This window comes from the organism of the source record quoted next, unplaced genomic scaffold (assembly GCF_019419815.1).
Source record: "Pyrus x bretschneideri cultivar Hongxiangsu unplaced genomic scaffold, Pyrus_bretschneideri_v1 Contig7, whole genome shotgun sequence".
Taxonomy (NCBI): domain Eukaryota; kingdom Viridiplantae; phylum Streptophyta; class Magnoliopsida; order Rosales; family Rosaceae; genus Pyrus; species Pyrus x bretschneideri.
Window position 1 is genome coordinate 5,552,430 of NW_025999809.1, and position 17,800 is coordinate 5,570,229.

At 38.8% G+C, this 17,800-nt stretch overlaps 3 protein-coding genes across 3 annotated transcripts; all 3 read right to left on the bottom strand.

The window, feature by feature from the left end:
- Nucleotides 1–388: 388 nt before the first annotated feature.
- LOC125472383 (tetratricopeptide repeat protein 4 homolog) lies at nucleotides 389–4,029 on the bottom strand. Its single transcript, XM_048573726.1, has 8 exons — nucleotides 3,465–4,029; nucleotides 3,170–3,382; nucleotides 2,827–3,018; nucleotides 2,529–2,729; nucleotides 2,330–2,410; nucleotides 1,457–1,592; nucleotides 849–941; nucleotides 389–751 (listed from the first exon to the last, which is right to left on the bottom strand). Exons 1-8 carry the CDS (start codon nucleotides 3,567–3,569, stop codon nucleotides 678–680), a joined length of 1,095 nt encoding a protein of 364 aa, XP_048429683.1. The 5' UTR covers nucleotides 3,570–4,029; the 3' UTR covers nucleotides 389–677.
- Nucleotides 4,030–4,827: 798 nt separating this feature from the next.
- Nucleotides 4,828–7,852, bottom strand: LOC125472551. Its single transcript, XM_048574191.1, has 3 exons — nucleotides 7,180–7,852; nucleotides 6,299–6,385; nucleotides 4,828–6,180 (listed from the first exon to the last, which is right to left on the bottom strand). The coding sequence occupies exons 1-3, from the start codon at nucleotides 7,492–7,494 to the stop codon at nucleotides 4,828–4,830; spliced, it is 1,755 nt and encodes a 584-aa protein (XP_048430148.1). The 5' UTR covers nucleotides 7,495–7,852.
- Nucleotides 7,853–15,411: 7,559 nt separating this feature from the next.
- Nucleotides 15,412–17,607, bottom strand: LOC125472621. Its single transcript, XM_048574290.1, has 3 exons — nucleotides 16,811–17,607; nucleotides 15,991–16,077; nucleotides 15,412–15,859 (listed from the first exon to the last, which is right to left on the bottom strand). The coding sequence occupies exons 1-3, from the start codon at nucleotides 17,465–17,467 to the stop codon at nucleotides 15,731–15,733; spliced, it is 873 nt and encodes a 290-aa protein (XP_048430247.1). The 5' UTR covers nucleotides 17,468–17,607; the 3' UTR covers nucleotides 15,412–15,730.
- Nucleotides 17,608–17,800: the final 193 nt, after the last annotated feature.

Consider the following 17,800-nt stretch of genomic DNA (forward strand, 5'->3'; position numbering starts at 1 on the left):
GGTACACACCCTTTTTGGCCTTCCACACACCCATATTTATGTCCGTTGATTTTGTTTGATTTATTCAATCCAGTGGTTATCAATAAAGAGGGTTGTGTGAGAGGCTAAAAAAGGCGTAAAAATCATTTCATTTTCAAGAAAAAGATTAGGAGTCTTAATACTTTCTCATATAAAAAGACCCCAAGTCCATAATATTATTAGGGTAATTAGATGGACGGAAATAATGGCTGTGGAATTATATAGGTTACTAATATGAAAATTGAAAAGAAAACCGGAGGAAACTTTCGGTTTGTAACTGATTCGTGGTCTTGTACTTGTGAAGACGAATACATGTATTTGATGTGAAGCGTGGAGGGTTTGAGATGTGAGTGTAGTGTGATAACGTATGTTGAGCGTTTAAGATAATTTTTAATTTAAAAAGTAAATACGCAGTGTTGTCAGTAACGGGGTGTAATCAACAAAATGTAGGGTGTCAATAAAACAACCCTTAGAATTTTCATGTTTTTGGTACAAGCACTACCTTGACCAACAACAAAACATTTGGAAGGCTACGTCAGTTGTATGACTCTTTGTAATACCAAAAAATGACCAACTTTAACTCGTAACAAACATCACCCATCTTCAAGAGACAACCAACCGGCAGCTCGAGGTGGATGAGACGCAACGGTGTGGCCTACTCAAGATGGAGGAGCCCAGTTCCCGGCTTTGAACTCTTTATAGAAGCTGGAGCGTTTAGAAACAACATAAAACACTGCACGAGTATAAAAACGACTCTGGTAAGAAACCAAAAGGAACGAAACAGATGTTGTATCTAAAGTCTGAACTGAAGGTGACTGCTAAAGACGCACCTGGGATCCCTGGAACGATGAAGTTAGGTTCTTTCAGAACGTCATTAAGTGTTCTCTTTTCGTTTACTTTGACCCATTTAGAGGAACCTTTTCCTGGGGAGCATCAGATAAAGGAAATTCAGATAACCTTGTCGAAAAATGTAAAAACTGGGGAAAGGGGGTCGATAATGTTTATTTGTAACTGGTGAGTAGACAGGTGACTGCAGCAAATTGAATGTTTAAAGCTGAAAAGACCAATCCTGTGCTGAGTCTTTGAGATCATATGAGCATGAAAACGTACAGCTATCAGTCCACAAACCCAAGAAAACCATATCCATCGCAGCCAAGTGAAAGCATAGCACGCATATGATAAACACCCGAAGACAGGGATAGAGAGGATAAAAGGAAATTAATCATTAAAGAGAAGAAGCTAAAATTTGTCCATGACCAGAGGCCACCAACAATATAACTTTTCATAGCCTAAACCACAAACACGCGGAAACACAAGCAGGCATGAGCCACTCTAGTGCACCGGAAAATCATATCCAGCCTAATAGCTGAAAACTCAGAGTGCATAATCAATGAACTACTGATAACTGGGCTAAAAAAGAATGGTAAAGGCACCATACCTGCTGAGCTGCCACCATTAGAATTCTCATTGGCATCCTTTTGCTCGTCATTGATGCTTTCCACATTAGAAGCCGGAGTGCCCTCTAGGAGACAACGGAGGATCTCTGTCTTCGACAGAGAAACTCCTGAACCAGCCTGTCAAAATCAAGGATGGAGAAATAAAAAATTAAGGATCTTCAAAGATACAGAAACCTCTTTACTTGCTGACATACCCATAAAAAAGTATTACTTGGACATGCAATCAACAGGTCTACTGCAAAAGAACAAAAAATGGAGTTGACTAGGTTTAAACAAGTTCACTCATAAGCCTCGTTTCCTGCTCTTTGATGCACCCACAGGAATCCCCAGCAGGCTCTACTAGTTACACTTTGACTTCAATTAACCTCAGGGTAAAACAAACCATTTCTACAAGCCAACTGTGATCTCATGCCCCAACTATCGAGAACTAGACAAACCTAACATCTAATCACAATCCTATAAACTACGTGCATCCCAAAGTCCATGAAATATTACCTCAAATAAATGGATAGAAGCATCCTCGAATCAGATAATGTGTTTACGTTAACCCAACAGTACAACAATCAATGCCACAACATCCATTTCGCCAAACTTAATAATTAATATCACTTCATGTAGCTGATAAGGTTAGACTCCCGAGATATAGTGACTCTGCCAATTACTCTCAGAGTCTCAGTACTCCAACACGATATAAGCAACCCAAAATATAGATAAACTTCTTGAGAAGTTTACTATCGCAAAATATTGAGAAGACTCTTCAAAAAGAAACTTCGTTTTACTTTGAGTGAAAAAATAGAGTATATTTTTGCAATCACTATATGTCAACAAAGCGACTATAAACTAAAATGACTTACTTCGTAGTATAACTCAATAGCATCACGAGTGTAATTGTGTTCCTGATCCCATGACAAAGGCGGGCAGCTATCTGAAAACATGTTTGAAAGTTCAGGAAACAACAAAATGTACATCTATCCAAAAGCATGGCATGCTACATAGAAAACTCACAGACAATTCAACTTTAAACTATAATAGAACACTTTAAAAGAAGGATATCATGTCGAGATGAGCTGACAACATGTCGGTCTCACAGAAATCCTCAATGAAGTCACTGGACATAACCTCTGCATACAGCAGAAGAACTGGCCAATGAAGCATGTTATTCTTGTCTAGTACAGGCTTTCGTAATCCGGTAAGTTCTCGATACATTGCCTTCCCAAGCTTCATGCGTCGATTTTCAATTGCGGAAACAAGGTCCTGCATTGTTCCAACAAACAAACAAAGACGAGATCGATAATCACAAAACAAGCATAATCGCAACATCCCCATTACTCTATAATTATTATAATCACACCTTCGCCTCTGCAATAGCCTTGGAAACTTGAGCCTCACGCTGCTCATGTTCCATCTTCTTCGATTCAATCTGCCTCAACAGCTTCTTCAGCTCCTCGTTACCCGGGTCATGTTTAAGCCCGTTTTCGCAATGTGATGTTGATTCAGGCAACAAGTTCAACGAAAAAGACGCTTTCGCAGCTCGGTACAAAGCCTAACAATCAAAACCCACATTTCTTAAACCAAACAGACTAAAATTTCAAACAAAACCCCAGCTCAGAAGTACACAAAAAAGACTAGAAATTCAAACAAACCCAGCACAGAACAACAACGACAACAACCACCACGTGGCGAAAACGGAGCACCTTGAGATTAGTGGGGCAGAGCTTGATCGCTTCCTCGGCATCAGTAAGAGCGCGCCTGTAGTTACCGAGCAAAAGATTGACATGGGCTCGATTCGAAAAGAGAATTGAGGTGTCGGAATCGTTCAAAGCTTGCTGATTGATTGCCCTCGTGTAGCAATCTATGGCTTCAGAGAAATGCTTTTTACCCTTCTTCACACACTCGTTCCCCTTTTCCTGCCAAACCCAGAATTATGAAGAAAAAAATCCATATGGTCATAGAGAGAGAGAGAGAGAGAGAGAGAGAGAGAGAGGGGACCTTGAGTTCAATGGCAGCGCTTTCTTTGAGGGCGGCGATGGCGTCAAGGTCGGCCTTTTCACTTTCGGTTTGGGGTTGGGATCCCTTTTCCATCAGCAGCGCCATTTCTTACTTCAAATTCGTCTCTTTGTTATGTTTTGTTGTTCTTCTGCTATTTGCAATAGAGAGAGAGAGAGAGGAGAGAGAAGCAGCGTTCTTCAGTCCACTGTCCGCAGAGTTTCTAGACCCATCTCCAACAGGAAGCAAATTATGGTTGGTGATGGGCTTGCTGGGCTGAGTTTTAAGTTCTTTTCTTGGTGATGGGCTTGCTGGGCTGAGTTTTAAGTTCTTTTCTAAACAGGCCTTTAATTCTTGGATAAAACTTTCCTTCAACGGGCTATGCTTCATGTCTTCCTCTTCACATTGCGTAACAAGTTCTTCGATGTAGGATGAATAGAGCAAGATCTACCTGTAAATCGATCGGAACCTGTATGCTTTGTTCCGATCGACCAACACTCCTTTTGAAGGTCTTTGGTGATTCTGTAGGCTTTGTTCTTCGGAACCATCTTGGTGTGGCCGTGAGGTTGGAACAACTTTACACGTGGCCTAATGGCCCCGTTTAAAGTTGTTTTATGTACTTAAACGTTTTTACTAAAAATGCTTTATTGAAAATACAATTGATATTATTTATAGAAATTCAAATGCTTTCTGAGAAAACACTTTAAAGTAGTCCTGAAAAAGCACTAGCAAGCGCTTCTTTATAAAGTACTTCCAACAGGAAAATGATCCTTAGCAGATCCTTTTCCTGATGATTCCGTGATCTTGATTGTCCATCTTATATTGTGTGATCAAAAATCAATCAAAATTTAAAATTAAATATAAATTGTTCCTAACAAAAATTGACCGCACGATGTACAATGAACGGTCACGATCACAAAATTCCCGAAATCCCCAGGAAAAGGGTCCGACATTTTGATTGTCAGAAAACAGTGTTAGTTATTTACATAAACAAACCCTAGCAACAACTTTTTATTAGAACAAAGAAACTTTGTCATTTTCAATTTTCTTTGGGAACCCAAAAGGGCAGGAAAAAAAAAAAAAAAACAGCATGCAAGAATGAAGTACCCCATAATTTCAAGCATATGAATTAACGAGTAGAAGACTTAGGAAACAACCTGCCTCTATAGTGCATCTCCAAGCTAGGGATACCTTGTACCACTACTTCAAACACCTATACACTACCAAAGCTCCTCACAACCACCTTATTTTGCCGGATCACACGCGTGTCAAAACAGATTTTTCGTTTCAAAAGCTCAAGTGAGAATCACTTCACCTACGTACATAAGCTTCCCGCTTTTAGGGAAGGATTAACAGTTACAGTCGACTAAACCTGCGCAAGACCATTCCAGGGGGGTTCAAAATCAAAGATGAGCGAATCTATAAAACTGGGCTCAGGAGACATGATATTCAGATGAGATGCCATTAGATCATTTGATTCTGCCGGACCAGACTGGGTTTCCATAAGCCAGCTTTCAAATTCTTCACCCAAACCATTGAAATTAGAAACTTCGTTAGACCGCTCATTGACAGCACCTAGCCCATATACAGGGTCGGTGCTTTGAATTTCAGAAATATCAATGGGAGGCTGTTGCTGGATAGGAGATGGCTGCTGAAACTGAGGTTGCTGAATGGGAGGTTGCTGAAGCGGAGGCTGTTGCTGAATTGGAGGCTGCTGAATTGGAGGCTGCTGAACAGGAAGCAGCTGAATTGGAGGCTGCTGAAATGGAGGCTGCTGAACAGGAGGCTGCCGAATGTTTGGACTGGAATTGTTTACCCAATCAGAATTCGTAAAATCCAAATCTGTGACACTCGCACCTAAATTACCTTGCAGACTAACATTCTGACTCTGATTCCCATACTGATATCCACCTTGACTGGAATCTGGACTTGGAATCCCGTACTCACAAAAAATTTGGCTATCATTTTGACTTTGATTCCCTTGCTGTTGAAAAGTTTGGCTATAAATTGATTGGGGAATGGCCTGACTATATGTTTGGGGTTGGGAGTGCAATGTATTTCCAACGGAAGTGGTCATGGGCTGGGAAGCGCTCTGATGCACACTAGAATGAACACCCTGCAACCTCAAGGGGTTTCTGTCATTTGATGTTGCCATGGGAGTGGACGTTCTCCCGTATACTGATGGAGTGGTACAACTACTGTTATTTGACGAAACAAATGTGGTTCGGTTCATCGGCAAGGAAACCCCAAGAGCTCCTACTCTTTTGAACGTCGAATGAGAAGAGACGGGGCCTAAATGACCAATATTTTGACCTCTGTTCCTCCCAACAACATTAGCGCGTGCACCAAGCAACTGCTTCGAAACTGAACATGGTTGGACTTGGTTCTTAGGGAAAAGATATTCTGATTGGTGGTTTCTGATACTAGGCATGGTACGACCAGCTGAGGTGCGATGGTGAATTGTGGCTGGCCTAGAGACCTGATTCTGTGATATAGAGTTAGGTGCCAACTGAATAATATTGTGTGGTGGAACTGGACTGTGTTTAGTCGGTGCCAGATTGTTTGAAGCTGGTAATGGTGCAATTTTCGGTGTCCTGAATTTTTTTCTCAGTATTCTCCATGTCTCTTCTTTATCCGTGGCATGACAATGATTAAAGTTGGAGCCTCCAGTGCTCCAGTGTACACATGGCGCCAGCGAGTCACAGACATAACAATGACACTGCATTTTAGAAGGAAAAAAAAAAAAAAGACATCGTAGTGGTATATTGTCAAACTCAGGTAATAAAATAGTATTTGATGGAAATTCTATAAGCAACAGCTTGTAAGAGTCAACTCACAAGATCACAGTGGTTCTCATGCTGGGTAGTTTTGAAAGGGAATTTGGCACAAAGATGTCGTGGATGAGGGTAGTCTCTACATGCTACCTGCAACCAAAGAAATAAGGTCAATTAAAGCTGGAAAAGCAAAAGGTGCGTCCATTTTCCAACTAATACAAAAATGAAGGGGTTAGACAATGTATGGTGCTACGGTCCTGTATTATGAGAAACAAGTTTAACATAAGAAAATAACAACAGCCTGAGAAAGATGAAGTGGCCAAGCAAGCAAACAACACCAAAAATTCAAAGGGAACTTCATCAAACCCATTGAACTGCAAAATCAAGGTCACCAAATAGCAAGAAACAGGTTTTCACTTTTACCATAAAACAAGAATATCAATATAACTATGTCTGAAAAACAATATCATCCAGAAAGACCAAAGTTCAAGCTCACAGACAACGGGGAAAAATTTGAAATTTGTGTGAATCATTCCAATACATCCACAATTAATTCTCCCTTACTAGAAAGTTAGTCGCGAAACGTAGAAAAACAAGTCTTGGATTGTTCCTCTTTCATATGATAACATTATCATTAGCCTAACCCAAAACTGAATGCCACAACTAATCAGTTTGCTACGTTTTCATGACTACCAAAACAGAGTTAAGCACCAGTCGAAAAATTATTAAGATGCGATAACCGTAACCCTTCAGTTGAAATTAAATTTCTTTAAATCCTCTAATCAAATCAACAATAAAAAACTTCCAAAGCATTTAGTTATCTTTCTCTAACTTCCAATTCAGAGTAAACTAAACCAACCAAACAATGCAAATCGTACTTAAACCTAAATCAGGTCGAATTGTTCACCAAAAAAAAAAAAAAAAAAATCAGGTCGCATTCATACCTGCCCCGTTTCCCCAACCACAAGCAACTCGTCGGAGCCGCTACCCGAATTCTCCACCACCGAAACCGGCTTATCCGGGTTGCCGTCCAAGACCACACAGTCATCGTCATCATCCGCCACCGTCCGTTTCGAAGACATTTGCCTAGGCTTGGAGTTGACCACACTAATCACCACAACGTCATCGGAATCATCGTCGTCGGTTACCTTGTCGACGGGTTCCAGAAGCTCCGATACCCAATCAAGGTTGTCCTCCTCATCCAGTTCGATCCGCCCCAGTTCGTCGTCGGAGCTTATGTAAATTGGACCCAAATTCATCGCTGATTGAAGTTCACAGACTAGGGTTTGAAGAAAAGCTCGAACTTTTGATTGAACTGGAGAATTCGAGGCATGGGTTGTGAAGAAAGAAACGAATGAATCAAACGGGAAGCCAATGCTCGAACCAAATGAAAATGGGCAAGCCTCGGATTTCCGGGCAAATTTCCGGACTTTCCCGGGAAAATTTCTGTAAAGGGAAAGTTGAAGGATTGAGGAAGGGCATTTAGGGTTTTGAATTGAGCGAGAGAGATGAAAATATTAGGGTTTGAAATGGATCGTCGATCATGGCGGGGAGAGAGAGAGAGAGAGAGAGAGAGAGAGAGAGAGAGAGGAGGAGTGCGGAAGTGACTCAACTCCTCGAAGTCGTTCAACCTAAACCGACGACGTACGTTTGGGATATTGACGGAATTTTCCGTTTTGTGAGGGGCGTGTGTTGGAACTGGGATTATCGTTCATGCCGTTGGGTCATGCAGGCCTTGTGGTCGTGGGTTGGGTAGACAATCGGTGGGCTAAGTTAGATTTTGGGTTATCAAGAATTTGTTAGCGAGTTTCAATCTCAAGTCGCAGATAGAATCGACATTTTATGTGTTTATAAGGAGTCGGTTTATTACAAATTATAATATTGTGAATTGATTTTATGATAAAACCTCAACTTCTTTCATTATATCAAAGTTGATTCGACATTATACTCCAAATCATCTCATTTGTGTTGAGACTTGAGATCAACCCCTTCAAAATATGTAGGTGTCTGATGGAGTTCTACGTGTGGTGCATCACCAATTGTTGCTAATTTGTGAATTAGAGTGAATATTTTTTCTTCATAACTGCTTCATCTTCTACATTTAACTTGGACAGTCCTTAAAAATGATCCTATTAAAAACAATTCTCTCAAACAAATGCAACCTTAATTTCTGTTTTATGTGGCCTTTAGTCTGCTAACTCGTGACACTTTTTCAAACCAAAGAAAGGAATTAACAACTGGGCATGTGGTCCTAGTATCATAAAATTGTCTAAGACATATGTATGTACCCGGGCGAATTTGTAGCACCATTTCATTACACAATTTTTGACACAAATTTTTTGTGGGACGTACACTGTAATGTATTTTAATGATCCGAACTATCTATATTTTAGAACATTATTTATAGATCATCTTTGCAAAAAATTAGACAAATCCAAAACCATTAAGACATTTATTTATAGTGAAGAAATTGGACAAAGATAGTTCTACAAAGAAACCATAAACCCTTAATCTAAAGGTCGTATGATTTCAAATTTGAGTAATTTTTTGTAGACATGATATTTGAAAGAAGGTTTAAAAGATAGACGATTCGAATCGTTGAAATACATCACGGATCCGTTCCCATAGTTATATACACACGTATACATAGCAGTGTTCAATGTGAATTGATTGGTCCATATAGCATCATATACCATGTAGTACATTGCTATTTACATATAGCAATGTTGGAGGTGGATTGATGGGTAAGTGAAAGCAACCAGACCATCCGACGTATATACTTGTTAGGTGGGTTTTGATGAACTCTATTCATTTCGAATACCAACATTCATCATCTCTTTAATTTTTTACTACTTATTGATAATTTTTAGATGCGTACTAGTATTTAAACTCGCGCAATGCTGCAGGGTGTAAAACTCTGTTAAATATGTGAAATATATTAAAATCTATTCACATTCATATTAGAATCTAAAAATGATTCAAAGTGTACTTGGAAATCACGAAATATAAATGTCTTGAACAAATGTAGAAAATCTTAAGGGGGTGTTTGATTGGTCTCACTAAGTGGGACTGGACTAGACTGGATTAAGTATTTAGTGTAATCCCATGTTTGGTAGGTAGAGGGACTGAGTTTAATGGGATAAACTCGGACTCGCTCAGACAAATTCCTTCGCTAAGAGTTCTTCGCGAGGACCCCCAATTTTCACGGTACTACTAAGCCCAGAGAAAGAGAAATTCGTCGCTCGTCTGCGAGAGAAGACGTCCTACTCCTTCGCACTCGTCATCCTCACCGTCCTCTGCGTTCTGCTCGCCGTCCTCTGTTCCTTGTCAGGTAAATTTCGAATTTGACGATTTTCTTCTTCGATTTTCTTTTGCTGATCGTGAACGACCTCGTTGAACGACTTCGTTGTTTTGGTTTGAAAACTTTTCAATAACTAATCTGAGCAGTTGAAAATAAATTAAGGTTTTGATTTTTAGGTTCAAATTGTTATTAAAGTTCGGCTTTTACTGGAGTGGATTTGATATATATATATATATATATATATATATATATGAATTTCATCTAATATTTGTTCTTCTGCCATCGTTGAATTTCATCTAATAATTGGTATGTATATAGTCTATGATTATATGTGTCTGTATGTATGTACGTACTCTGTGTGTGTGGGTGTTTCATTCTATATGGGTATGCTGATTTTGGGTGTGTGTGTGTCCTGGAATTCAGCATATTCAAATCCTTGCAATTGGACCGGAGTTCGTTGTTTTGATTTCAAGGTAACTTCTCTAAATCTCAGTGGACTTAATTTGTCTGGCACTTTGTCTCCGAGCATTTGTAATCTTCCTTACTTAACTGAATTCAATGTGTCCAAGAACTTCTTCTCTTGTCCTTTCAGTAGTGAGCGAAGAAGGTGGGTTTAACTAAAATGAATCATGCTCTGAAAAATATCTTGTTTATCTACTGTAAGTTGGAACTAATGGTCCTGCTTCAATTTCCTGCATCTAATGGCTCATGTTCATGGGTTGTTTGTCTTCTTGATTGATGAATCATATTGCAATATATATGTGAAGTCAATGAATTCTGGGCTTAATTGCAAGCAATAATCTTACCATTGCCTCCATATCCTGTTTTGATCTGGGTTCAGATTTTCGTTTGGGAGATGCATCCTTATCCTTCTTTGTTTGAGTATTCGTCTACTGTGATCATTGGAGTTTGGATATATAAAAGAAGGAGCTCCATGGCAAAAATGAATACAAATAGAGCAACCTCAAAAGTTGTAAATTGATTGGAGCTCCATGGCAAAAATGAATACAAAAAGAGCAACCTCAAAAGCTGTAAATTGATTGCTCAAAGGCTAATTTTTTTATAATTAGTTAGATATCCTGTACAAATGGAAAATAGAATGAGCGACTTGTTTCTTTTCCGACTTGTGATAGCTACATATTTGAATGCCTTTATTGTTTGATTATGTTTAAAATATCTTTGTTCAACCTCTACTTCTTCATTCAACAGATTAAAAAGACCAAAGAAAAAAAAAAACTATAATCGTTAATTCAAACTGAGCATACGAGTATTCTTGTTTGATCTCTAATCCTTGTTTCCATTTAGTTCCTCTTGCAAGCTTGTTGGGTTTTTAGTATCAAAACTTATAGAAGTAAGTAATCAAAACTGAGCACAAAAAAGATTTGTTAAGTAATGAAGTTACCTAAAATTCAAGCATTTGTAATGCTTAATAACTTGTTTCTAGCACTTGGTAACTTATATAAATCAAGTAATGAAGTAACCTAAAATTCAGTTAAGTAAGGGTTTGGCAAATTGTCATTATCTCGAGATTCTAGACTTGTGCACAAATAGGTTTCTTGAAGAAATGTTGACCACTTTTTGCAAAATGACCAACCTTAGAAAGCTTTACCTCTGTTAGAATTATGTGTTTGGTGAAATGCCTGAGGAGAGAGGGAATTTAGCTTCACTTGAAGAGCTTTTCATTTACAGTAATAATCTTACCGGTGTCATTCCCATGTCGATTAGTAAGTTGATTTGTGTTGATTTGACTGTGAAGTTTGAAAGAAATGCCGGTTGGTGAAGAACCTTGGGTGGGGATTCGTGTTAATTTGACTGTGAATTTCAGAATCTAAGTTGAGTTTTTTCAGATTGTGTTCAATTTGACCCTTCACGTAGTTCGTTCCTTTGATTTTGGTGTCAAATTATAATGCTTAAGTGAAAGATTGATATTTTTATACACATTGGATGTAATTATGTAGTTATTTTCACCATGTATGTCGAATTTTACTAGATTATTTGTACTTCTATTTATTCAGTACGATTGGTGGTTGTGATCTTTTAGGCATGGAATTTATACACAGAAGGCAAGTCCATTGAAATGCTCCATACATCAGTAGGAGACTCCAGTAATCCACATGAAGTTTTGCGGTCAATCCATGTGGGTTTTTTATGTGTGTAGCGAAATCCGACAGATAGGCCAAGCATGCCAGCTGCAGTTCTGATCTTGAGTGATGTGGATTGCCTGAACCTGAAGAACCTGGTTTTTACAGTGAAAGGGATCTAGATGACAACAAAGTCGATCCTTGTGCGAACAAGGTTACAGCTTTTTCATCTGATGAAGACACTTTTACCCTACTCAAGGCTCGATAGTTGATATTTCATGTTGCTGTTTATTTCATCATAACTTGATCTGATGTCTATTGAAGTGAGTCAAGTCAATCAGATATTTATTGAGTAATCCTACTTATACATTTTCTTGCTTTACATATGCTTTGCTCTGATATCAGCGGTGACTCGATTGGAGAGGAATTCAATTTGATTAGATGATACATTAGAATTTCTGTGATTTGGATTCAACAGATTGTTCACTGTATTTTTTAATGTTTGCTGCAGTATGGGATGAACTAATGGTTTTTTTCTTTTCGGTACAACTTAATTAAACATCGTTCAAAAAAACACCAACATGAAAGGTAATAAGGCAAACGACAAAGCAAACAAAGCTGCAAAAACACAACCAAAAAAAGCAAACAAACCTTTAACTTTAATCTACAACTTAAAACCAAAGATGAATAATAATTAAGAAAAACATCATGAACCATGTCGTTTGTTGGGAGAAGACTTTGTTATATTGATGTTTGGAACAATGCTACTCTTGAATCATGTATGTTTCTTTTGTTGGCAAGAAAATTTGGTTTTGTATTTTTATTGAGTCTCACTCTCATCCAATATTATTAATTTTAATAATATCTTTAATAAAAAAAAAAGCAATTAAAATAGAACAATAATGTAGTCCTAGTCTGGGCAAACACCAAATTGGTGAACAGTGCTGTTTTCATTATCCTGGTTATTAGTCCAACACTGCACCAAACACTTCACTAAGCTAGTCCAGTTTAGTCTAGTCTAAGCCAGTCTAACTTAGTCCCTGCAGCTAGTCCAGTCCGAGACAGTTCGGTGCAACAAACGCACCCTAAATGTATTTAGACACACGTAACATTAGACACACGTACCATTTGAACATTATGAGCGGCTTATTATCCAAAATACAATAGATTGGTTGGCCAATCAACTTTTCAAAAATTGAATTAAGTTCGAAAGTATGCGATCTCACATCCCTGGTTGCTTATCCCTATACATGCAGCAAAATAGCTATACGAGAAATCTGACATTATGCAGCAAAATAGCTATAAATTTGAAATAAAGTACTTTTTCATCTTCTTAATGATGTTTTCAGTCAATACACCATTTGTCCCCAAAAGACTTTTGTGTTATAAGCCTTGTAATTTAATATTCCACCAAAGAAAAAAAATATAAAACACACAAATGCACCCTCTCCTTCTCCTCTGTAAAGGAAGAAGACAACAAAGAGAGAAGATGAAAAGGAACCGACTTAAGTATCAGGTGTTACATAATTTACAAATGCATGTGATTCGAAAAAGAAAGTTTGAGTGCAAGCAGTGAGATCCCATCCTTGCATTGCTGTTTCCACATAGCACTCTGCACACAAAATTCGTAAAAAAAAAAAAAAAAAGGTAATACATAGTCCATACGCAAATCAACCAACAAATAAAAAAATCATTGTCTTTCAATCCCAATAGATTTGAAAAACCAGTTGATCTCTTCAAAACCCATGATACAAAAACATAAATTTCAAAAGACTCTCAGGCAAAAGACCAAAGCTAACGGCTAGCATGTTAGATGCTCGGTGCTACACAAACATATATTTGTCCGTGTTGTGCTCGAGTTACCGAGTTTAATGTAACATCATGCTTTCGTGTCTAATCTCTGATGTGAGATTGGTTGCACATGTGGCTTACTATATGGTAGCCATATGGTGGTCTCCCACGTGAGGGGATGTGTTAAATATGAGTCCCACATCGGGAAATTTAGAAAATAAAATAAAATATATAAGTGTATAGTTTCACTCCTAATACACTGAGACATTTTGTGATAAAACTCAACACCTAACAAAATGTGATTAACTTGGGACAATATCAGTATGGTTAAGAGTGAGACAATGACTCGTCTCTCTAAATATCTCACACTGCATTTCCCAAGTCTTCTTCTCCAATGCATAGATTCGAACCATAAAACTCAAAATAAGTTTAAAGATTTGTGTTTGTGCATTGAAAGAAAATCAGAAAAACTCAAACCTACCATTATTTTTTTTTACTCAAATATTGGAATGCATGTCTAGTATTGGTAGTATATAGTTTTGTATCAGAGACCACCTAATAAGTAGATGACGTGAACAATATCTGGCCTATTTTTTAAGATGACGAAGAAACTGCATTTGCGCCACATAAGAAATAATCATCATTAAGCTTTGACTTCTCATAAATTTATATTTTGTATCCCAAATGATAACCAACTGCATAGTTTGACAGCAATGCTGCAAATATGACTTTCTATGCAGCCTATAAACGAGTGTCATATCTGTCGCTTGATCAATTATAAGTAAGATTCAAATAATCAAACAAACATAAAGCATAGATGATAATTATTTTTTCTTTTTTGAACAAACGATACTATCTATACTAAGGTGGGTGAATTTCACCTCACTATGGGCGCAATAATGTGGTTCAAACTTGCGTTTGGCGAAAATCGAAACTAAGACCTCTCACTTACAAGTGAAGAGAAATATCGCTAGACCGTAATACTAAGTGGCAACATAGATGATAAGTTTACAAAACCTTAAGAGTGGAATGACAAAATAAACACCTCATAACCTATTTGAAAACTACCCTAAATGTAAAGGAAGCAAAATATGAACTTTTGTAATAGAGTCAGGAGCATGGACAATGCAAATGAGATCTTGCAAGATTTCGTATTTGGTTTATGGAGATTGTGGAAGAACAGAAATGAAGCCGTGTTTCATGGAGTGCACCGACATCCGATGGAGATTTTGGAGGTCTGGAAGAAGAACATTGGGGAATTTAGAGGAGCGAAGCTACAGGTGGCTACCCCTTCGTGCAGGTTTGGCGCAGCGGTGAGGGAGGTAGCGAAAGGACAAAAGGTGGCAAGGCAGAAACCGGAGTTCGCGACTGTTAAGGTTAATACCGATGCGGCATGGTGCAAAGAGTCATTGCGAGCGGGAGCGGGCTGGGTTGCTCGATTTTGCAGGGCTGTTGCGGGCGGGGGGAGGCTCGGGTGATCTGCATTTTTCAAGTGCAGCGACGGCTGAAGCTGCGGCCATTTGGGAAGCGATGGAATTTTGCATTGAGAGATGGAATATGATAAGGTCATTTTTGAGTCTGATACAAAGAATGTTGTACAGATGATCAACAAGGAGTGTGCGCCTGACCTTGCTTTGAAGGTCTTTGGTGGTTCTGTAGGCTTTGTCTTCGGAACCATCTTGGTGCGGTCATTGAGGTTGGGACAACTTCACGCATGGCCAAAGGGCTCGTTTAAAGTTGTTTATGTACTTGGCACATAAACGTTTTTGCTAAAAATATGCTTTGTTGATATTAAAATGCTTCCTGAAAAAGCACTTCGAAGTGCTCCTGAAGAAGCATCTACTCTCCATAAAGGGCTTCCAACATTTTGATTGTCAGAAAACAGTTTTAGTCATTTCCATGAACAAACCCAAGCAACAACTTCCTATTAGAAAGAAAAAACTTGTCATTTTCGATTTTCTTTGGGAACCCAAAAGAGCAGGGAAAAAAAAAAAAAAACAGTATGCAGGAATGAAGTACCCCGTGATTTCAAGCATATGGGAAACCCAGAAATAATAATTAACGAGTAGAGACTTGGGAAACAACGTGCCTCTATACTGCATCTCCAAGCAGGGATACCTTGTACACTACTTCAAACACCTATATACTACCAACGCTCCTCACAACCAGCCTTATTTTGCCGAATCACAAGTCGTGTCAAACAGATTTTTTCGTTTCAAAAGCGAGGGGGGTTCATAACCAGCAACACTGGATAGGAGATGGCCGCTGAAACTGAGGTTGCTGAAGCGGAGGCTGTTGCTGACTAACTTTCCGGCTAGAATTCTAACCAACTTTCCGTGTCTTGAATATTTTTCTCCATGTTCTATACATCTCTTCTTCATCCGTGGCATAACAATGATTAAGGGCCCAATGTACACATGGTGCCAGCGAGTCACAGACATAACAATGACACTGCATTTTAGAAGGAAGAAAAAAAAAAAAAAAAAAAACAAAGACATCGTAGTGGTATATTGTCAAACTCAGGCAATAAAATAGTATTTGATGGAAATTCTATAAGCAACAGCTTGTAAGAGTCAACTCACAAGATTACAGTGGTTCTGGGCCCGGGTAGTTTTGAAAGGGAATTTGGCACAAAGATGTCGTGGATGAGGGTAGTCTCTACATGCTACCTGCAACCAAAGAAACAATATAAGATCAATTAAAGCTGGAAAAGCAAACGGTGCGTCCATTATCCAACTAAGAAAATAACAACAGCCTGAGAAAGATGAAGTGGCCAAGCAAGCAAACAACACCAAACATTCAAAGGGAACTTCTTCAAACCCATTGAACTGCAATATCAAGGTCACCAAAAAGCAAGAAACAGGTTTTCACTTTTACCATAAAACAAGAATATAAAGATAACTATGTCTGAGAAACAATATCATCCAGAAAGACCAAAACTTGAAATATGTGTAAATCATTCCGATGCATCCACAATCAAGTCTCCATTACGAGAAAGTTAGTCGCGAAAGTTTGAAATATGTGTAAATCATTCCGATGTATCCACAATCAACTCTCCATTACGAGAAAGTTAGTCGCGAAAAGTAGAAAAACAAGTCTTGGATTGTTCCTCTTTCATATGACAACAATATCATTAGCCTAACCCAAAACTTAATGCCACAACTAATCAGCTTGCTATGTTTTCATGACAACCAAACAGAGTTAAGCACAAGTCGAAAAATTAAGATGCGATAACCGCAACCCCTTCAGTTGAAATTAAATTTCTTTAAATTCTCTAATCAAATCAACAATAAAAAAACTTCCAAAGCATTTAGTTATCTTTCTCTAACTTCCAATTCAGAGTAAACTAAACCAACCAAACAATGCAAATCGTAATTAAACCTAATCAGGTCGAATTTATACCTGCCCCGTTTCCCCAACTACAAGCAACTCGTCGGAGCCGCTACCCGAATCCTCCACCACCGAAACCGGCTTATCCGGGTCGCCGTCCAAGACCACACAATCATCGTCATCATCCGCCACCGTCCGTTTCGAAGACTTTTGGCTAGGCTTTGAGTTGACCTCACTGATCACCACAATGTCATCGGAATCATCGTCGTCGGTTACCTTGTCGACGGATTCCAGAAGCTCCGATACACAATCAAAGTTGTCCTCCTCATCCAGGTCGATCCGAGGCAGTTGGTCGTCCGAGAGATGCGATCGGGCTCCTTCAGCACAGATTGAGCTCCGAGGTAGCTGGATCGGATCAATTGCAGGAGAAGCATGATGATCGCCGGCAAGAGGGGCAGAGATGCCTTCCCCGGCACCTCGAGAGAGCATTTCCCGACGAAATTTTTCAAGAGAGGCATCGAAGGCCTTTTCGAACGCCTTTTCAAGGGCATTGTCGATCGCAGTGGCGATGAGGGAAGGTAAAGAGGCGATGATAGCCTCCAAGGAAGCAACGCGAGTTTCCATGGCAGAGTCACAAGTGGCAGCGGATTGGCGGGCGCGCACAGAAGGGAATCCAGGAGTCGATATGGGGGATGCCATTGATGAAACCCTAATCTCAACCTTAACCATTACACATGCAAGAGAGAAGGAAAGGAGACGAAGGAAAGTCACTTTGGTTTATGAGAATCTTTCCCTTAAAATCACATTCCTTCTTTTAATCTTTACACCATTCATAAGAAATCTAATAATTTAAAACTAACATGTGGGCACACTCTGAAATTTTTTTATTTTTGTTTTTGAAGTAGAAGGAGAGTGGAAGAGAGTGATAGAGAATGTGAGAGTAGAAATTTTTTTTTCTTTTTTAATTAGAAATATGGTAAGATTATATGTAGGTGATATTTTGAAAAAAAAAAGTAAAATTTAATTATGTGAAATTACATTTCTGCCCATATTTCTTATTCT